Below are 7,171 nucleotides of genomic sequence, written 5' to 3' on the forward strand. Positions count from 1 at the left end.
ATTTTAAGAACATCTTAAACATTTCATGGTTTAGTTTTTTTTAGACTACACCTGCCCCTCAGATGGGCAACTCCTGTAGTTTGGCTTTCAGGTCCTTTGGCCTTGGCTAAACCAGAATGATGAACAGAGAATTATGATTAATAACAGAAATATTACTAATATTTATTAAATGAGAAAAAGCTTTTTAAAATAATGAAAATATAAACATAAACATAACATGAAAAGGTCTTCAATTTAATTTGTATTAGTTGAATTTATGAATCTCTCACTTAAAAAAACTAAGATGTCTACTCATAAAACCATTTTCAGAACCTGGAGCGTAACTGTGGTGAAGCAGATTATATGTATAACCAGCCTGCCATACAGTGAGCTTCCTCCTGCTACAGAGCAGAACCAGACGGCAAGATGGACTTTACTACTTACTGAGAATTAAGAGCAAGCAACCATCCACATTTAATTTCCACAGTTTTCCCGACTGGTTTGAAAAAATATACATAATAACATGGTTGATTCTCTGCGCACCAGAGCGTGTGCACGCCACGCGCGGGGTGTAGAGCGTCACCTCCATTCTCCTCYAATAACTGGGCGCACCAGTGCCACAGGAAATATTTTTAAGTTGCACTATTAAAAAATAAGGTCACATTTGTGACCAAATTAGTTGCACTGTAGAGCCCTGAGAACGACTTGTAAAGTTGACGTTTTGGCTACAGTTAGCTGCTAGCTGCTAGCTGAACTTGATGATAACTCCTGAATTCTGATGAAAACTAGGAGACACAGATGATGRAAAGATTTCTGAACCAGATTACATGAGCCGTCAGGAAGTTTCTGAGATTGAGTCACTTTAAAGCAGCAGAGTCCACTTCAGCCTGGCCTGGCTCTGACTAGACTTTAGCTCATCATTCTGGTTAGAATTAAACTATTTCTGTTGAAAATAGTTTAATTTCTGTATCGCAACACAAAACATGCTTTCCTTCTCATTTTTACAGATAAGAAATCCATCCTGGCAGAATGATAGAGCACAGTTGTGGCAAAGGAGAACTTTAATCTTGTAAATAGAGCTGGGCGGTATGACCCAAATTTTATATCATGGTATTTTCAACAATTACACTGGTTTCACGATATTTGACGGTATTGTTTTTCCTCAGCTCAGGTGATAATAAAATGTACAAACTTGGCTTATTGACTTTTTTTCTTTTACTGTACCTCTGTATCACTGTTTCCCTCCTCTTGTACGTCTTTTCTTCTTTGCCTGGTTGTAGACAGTAATCATGCATTTAGGTCCGATCGTGAAGGGTTGAGAAAAAAATCATTACCTGGTCTATCGTTACGTGTTAATAAAACACGTTAACAAAATAAGGACGACTCACTTTGCACACTAGTCAACTCCGATACACTACAAAACTACTTCCCCCGGGCTTTTCACAATAGAAGCACGCTAGAGTCTCCATGCAATAACGTCTCCATTATAACGTAGCGCGTTAAATCTAACCGTGCACATCACTGAAGAGTTGTTTATTATTCAGCGATGGTGAAAACGGGATGTTTTTTTTTTAACGTCAGACCACATAAGTGGCTGAAACACACCACCCGCCACCAGTTGTTCCAACAATAACGTTAACACGCTATGCGCTTAGCGGTGCTGCAACGAAATGTGTCCCCAGGGAAACAGCTCACTGGCGGCCGTGACGAAACGTTTCGAACGTGTTCAGGCTARTTACACCGGTATTCAGAAAAGTCATATCATAACAAAAATAAAAACCGGTTTTCGGTACAAAACGGTATACCGCCCAGCACTACTTGTAAATATTCAATTTTCATAGGCTTTCCACAAATCATCCCTTTAAAGAGTCTAAAATCACCTTTTAATAAATATTGGACTCTTTGCATTGTAGTTTCCAGAGAACCACAGTCGACCACAACAAATGACTCATTCAGAGTCTTTGTTTAATTTTTAGAGTCCTCCTAAAGGATCTTTATCCTCAACAAAACCACAACAAAAATGGTACGAGTGCAGGGAACTCACATTCATCGTAGAAGCCGTAGATGCGGTTAATGGAGGCGCACTCGTGGTTGCCTCGCAGKAGGAAGAAGTTCTCGGGGTATTTGATCTTGTAGGCTAGTAGAAGGCAGATGGTCTCCAGAGACTGCTTCCCTCTGTCCACATAGTCCCCCAGGAAAAGGTAGTTGGCCTCTGGAGGGAAGCCGCCATACTCAAAGAGTCTCAGCAGGTCTGTGTACTGTCCATGGATGTCACCTGAGGTTGAACACATTTTTTATTATCAGCAGAAAATAAAAACACAAACTAACAGGAGGTTCTGGAAGGAGTGGCTGGAACTGACCACAGATTTTGAGCGGAGCCTCCAGCTCCAGGAGGATGGGCTGACTCAGGAAGATTTCCCGAGACTTGATGCAGAGGCCGCGCACCTCCGCCTCCGTCATCTGGACGATCTTTCCTGGTCGACATCCTCGCACTGATGGAGGGGGAGGAGAGAAAGTGACATTAAAAAAACCACAACAAACATCTTCTAAAGCCTTACAAAGACGTTCCAGCAGGAGCCTCTGGACTAAAGATTTGTTTTATTATTAACCACGAGCGCCACATGACCGGATTAAGTTTCTCTATGAACTTCAGAGTTTAGTCAACAGGAGGACAGGAACAACCTGAGGGTAATGTTGCTGATGGTCCGGACAGATCTTTGTGACACTTCCTGTTTAATTCATCAAACATGGGGGTAGTGTAGGCAGCGAGGCCGTCACGTGACAGGAAGCTTTTAAATATACTTCTACAGCTATTTGTTGTGAAAACACACTAAAGATTCAACAAATCGGACTCAAAATGTTACAGAAATTATTTACTTTCAAGTTTCCTTCAGTCTAAACTCAAATTGTTTATAAAGTGAATGATGAAGGTCAACAAGTCTTTTTAAAGTGTTGAGTTAAAACTGTTCAGATAAAAGAAACTTTAAAAAACTCACTGATCATCTGACTGTAGAAACAAATGCTATCAAGAAAAAAAAATAAACAAACAGAACAATGTTCAAAATCTGTTTGAAACAGGAAAGAGTTTTGTTAAAAGACGATAAATAGTCTCAGAATCAGCATTGCTTCGTGCCTCCTCTATCCAAGCAGAAACAATATATTCTTTGTGTTTTCCTCTGGCTTCATAACGTAACTGCAGCWTGATATATCAACAGTAACATCAGTATCGACGATATTGGTGATTTATTTAGCATATTGGTATCTGTCTGATAAGTAAAAGTGGGCTGACACTGATATTGATTTCCCACTTTTTAGATTTGTGTTTCTGTTTTGGGAGGAGAGATGTTTGGTCGAGTGGTACTTGTTTGATCATGATAGTGATAGTGATGCTGCATAGTCAGGAATAACTGAAGTAGACATGTCAGAGGTCTGGTTGTTTACAGTATTAAAAAAAGACGTGTATTTGTGCGTATATGTATATAAATACTTTGTGTGTTTGTGTAATATCTATAAATATTGGTACCGGCCATAAAACTAATAATATCATATCAGCTGAAATTTTCACATCTGTGCATCCTTAGTCTCCCTCACACCACTTACGAAATTTACGCAAATGTACAAAATTGTATCAAACTTACGTAAAGTTACAGACGAATTGGGAGCAATGCTTGTGAAAACAACACAACAGCAGCTACTGAAGCAGTAACATCGCTACCCATCTCTATCCAAACCGGTGCAATTTATMCTTTGTCTTCCACTGGCAGGGGTAGACATAAGGATATTTTAAAGGTTGTCCAGCGGACAACCTGTTGACAAAACCTGGTTGTCCGCAAAACATTTTGGTTGTCCAAAAGAGTCGCAAGAAAAATGTAATTTAACAAGTATAATGTTCTGTAGACAAAGTTTATTATATATAATTGTTGTCAGTCAGCCAGGTTGACAGGATCTGTGTAAATAAAACTTCCTCATTCTCTTCTTTGAAAAAGAGTATTTAAGGCTCAGGGAGTAAAGCAGCAAAAATGTTGCTAATAAAATCTAGAGGTTACCCAACATTCATAAACTTCTTTCTGCTCGTAGGTCAAACATTTTCACTTAAATAGCAGTACACTATGTACATGACCTTATTAAAAGTTACAGTTTAGTGTTCTGTTCGGCTTTACCAAGGTTTTTCTGCCTTTCATTTTTACAAATGATGGACACCTGCGGCAGAGAACTTTAATCAAGGTCTTTTTTTCTTGGTTGTCCACCGAACATGGTTGTCCGAAATGAAAACAGGTTGTCTCGGACAACCTAAACAATGGTTTTGTCTAACCCTGACTGGCTTTATAAAATAATTGCGGTCACARGCACACTGCTTACAGAGTTAACGTATTGTATAAAAACAACAACTCTTGGTTCAGTGAGGTGCCTTGAGGCATCGCCAGATGAAAGAAGGTGTCAGAAAACCAAAGACGCTAATCTAGCTGGAAGTCTGCTCACAGGGCTCTCATGAGCCTGCATCATACCTGACACAAGAGGGAGACAAAGAAAACAAGCAAGCAGGCAAATAAAACATCTCATTTTACAATAAACGCTTCTGATTTTTATTTATTGTGCGATTTACTGATTTATTGCTCATCACGACCTGGACTGACAAATATCACCTTTCATCTTTGGCAGAGGGCGATACACCAAAGCTGTAGGTTTCAGTTTTTTTCCTACATGATCTAATCTAATGTTCTTTCAGTAAAGACTTCTAACATTCTTTCCCAAATAAAACCTGCATTTTAAACCAATATGAACTGACAAAAAGTCACATGAAAGCTGTTCTGCAGATTTGTCTTTTAGTTTCCCTTCAGTGTTTCCCTCTGCTCTGGATCTTCCAGCTGGGTTTAGACAAAGCAGCAGCACATCACCACAGACAGCACCACTTCTCATCCTGCCTGATCAACCACAGAAGTGGGTCAGAGCTGACTAAGCCCGCTGCTGTCAGACGACACCCTGACAGCACGACAGAAACTCAAGCACCTCCAACAACATACAACAGGTCGGCTAAACCACAGGTCTTATTAGGAGAACGTCCAGCTCTGTAGTCAGAGCGGTTTGTTTGTTTTCAGGAGGAGAATCATCCTGCTGTGTGAGAAACTTGTCACATGTTTGTCAGATWGCTGCAGGTTGAATCTCTGCAGCGTGCAACACGACTCCTCCACTTCTGCCCCAGAGGCCGCAGAAAAGTGGCGAAGACAAGCACCTCCACCGCAGGCAACCCAACCTGCCATCACACACTCCCCACGTGAAAGATGAGACCYCCGTTATATTTAGGCTGTCCTGAAGGTGGGACTTTATTCAGACCACTGCAGTGGAGACGCTCATAATCTTCAGCAACTGTTGAGAGACTTCCTTCCAGCTGTGCAGTGAWGTGTCTGCACATCTGTGCTGCTCGGAGGGGAAAGGTTGAAGCAGCTGCAGCCGGCGCCYCCGCTAACCTGGGAGGATCCTCTTTCAAACAATGAAGGTGAGGCAGAGCACACACACACATTTACACACACACACAGTGTRTCTGTCTCCACCCACACAAACACACCGTGACCTTGACTTCAGAACATACCACTTCAAACTCGCAGGGAGGGAGGTGTCCCCCGCATCCTTTACTCTGTCATCACAGCTCTGCAGCTACAGCTGACACACACAACCAGAGGAACAGTGGGCGGGGCCTACATCCAATCGCCATGGAAACCCAGAGCGACCAGTTTTCTGCCTGCAAAGGTGTTGGTGAGCGGAGCAGCCACCGTACCACAGACAGAGAGAGGGGGATCTGCAGATGAAGCAGCTCACCTCTGCCGGCCCGCACCCTGAATACTAAAACTACTGCATCAAATTTCCATTGGTCTCGTGTCGATCACGGTGTGTTTCATCAAACGTGTCTCAGCAGCAGAAACATCGGATCAAGTGTTCTGAACAGAAATATGGAACAGGAGCGGCAGCTGCAAGCCGCGACTTGATCGGTTCAAGTTTCCACAAACGTTTAGCTGGATAACTAACACAACTAACTAGAGGGAAAAATTAGCATTTATTAGAATCAAACTGGATGTTTTGTGGTGTTAAAAACAAAACATTACTGTCACAGCTSCCTTTTCCTTAAATTAAACTAATTTTTGTAAGGATGCATTGATTGCAGTCTTCTGGCCGATAACGATTTTTTTTATATATCTGACACAGTCAGGTGTTATAATGTCACAACACACCTTCAATGTTTCAATCTTATTTTACTGAAAAACACTGAACAATTCCCTTTAAACATTACAAACGTGTTTTATCTGGACATGAGGCAGTGCTCACAGCAGAGCAAAAGACAACAGTGGGTGATTTTCTGATCGATGGCAGCATGATGGGGATCAGTGGTTAGACCTGACATCTCACAGCAAGAAGGTCCTGGGTTCAATTCCCAGTTTGGACCTGGGGTCTTTCTGTGTGGAGTTGCTATGTTCCACTCATGCTTGAGTGGGTTTTCTTTGAGTATTCCAGTTTCCCCTACAGAGGCCTTCAGGCCCAGGACTGCCTTGCAAAAGAGATCTCATCACCATCTTATCCAAGTACRGGCCGATCTCCGATCTCKCAAAARAAAAGCAATCAATGCTGAAAAATCGACTGGCCGATTCATCAGTGCACCCCTACGTTTTGATCATGGTAGTGGTGTAGTGATTTAAATATCTGAAGGCTAGCTAAAACGGTCAAAGTCAAAAAAGAATGCAACTATTGCAGCTTTCTCTTTGTAGTTTAGGTCAACGATTGTAGACACACTAGTGCTGTACCAAACCAGGGGTGGACATAAGGATATTTTTGTCCAGTGGACAACCTGTTAACAAAACCTGGTTGTCCGCAAAACATTTTGGTTTTCCAAAAAAATTTCAAGAAAAATGTAATTTAACAAGTATATTGTTCTGTAGACAAAGTTTATTTTATATAATTGTTGTCAGTCAGCCAGGTTGACAGGATCTGTGTAAATAAAACTTCCTCATTCTCTTCTTTGAAATAGGAGTATTTAATGCTCAGGGAGTAAAGCAGCAAAAATGTTGCTAATAAAATCTAGAGGTTACCCAACATTCATAAACTTCTTTCTGCTCATAGGTCAAACATTTTCACTTAAATACCAGTATACTACTGTATGTACAGTACATGACCTTAATAAAAGTTACAGTTTAGTGTTCTGTTC

General features: G+C 41.1%; 1 protein-coding gene across 1 annotated transcript in view; it reads right to left on the minus strand.

Moving 5' to 3' along the window:
* The window catches only part of LOC106523722 (serine/threonine-protein phosphatase PP1-beta catalytic subunit), a 43,430-nt gene that overhangs the window by 8,372 nt on the left and 27,887 nt on the right, over positions 1-7,171 (minus strand). Inside the window, exons 2-3 of the mRNA XM_014017250.1 lie at positions 2,340-2,471; positions 2,024-2,254 (exon numbers count right to left, since the gene is read on the minus strand). Of these exons, the coding sequence (XP_013872704.1) occupies positions 2,024-2,254; positions 2,340-2,471 (363 nt within the window). The remainder of the gene's footprint in view (positions 1-2,023; positions 2,255-2,339; positions 2,472-7,171) is intronic.

Source organism: Austrofundulus limnaeus, unplaced genomic scaffold (assembly GCF_001266775.1).
Source record: "Austrofundulus limnaeus strain Quisiro unplaced genomic scaffold, Austrofundulus_limnaeus-1.0 Scaffold164, whole genome shotgun sequence".
Classification (NCBI taxonomy): domain Eukaryota; kingdom Metazoa; phylum Chordata; class Actinopteri; order Cyprinodontiformes; family Rivulidae; genus Austrofundulus; species Austrofundulus limnaeus.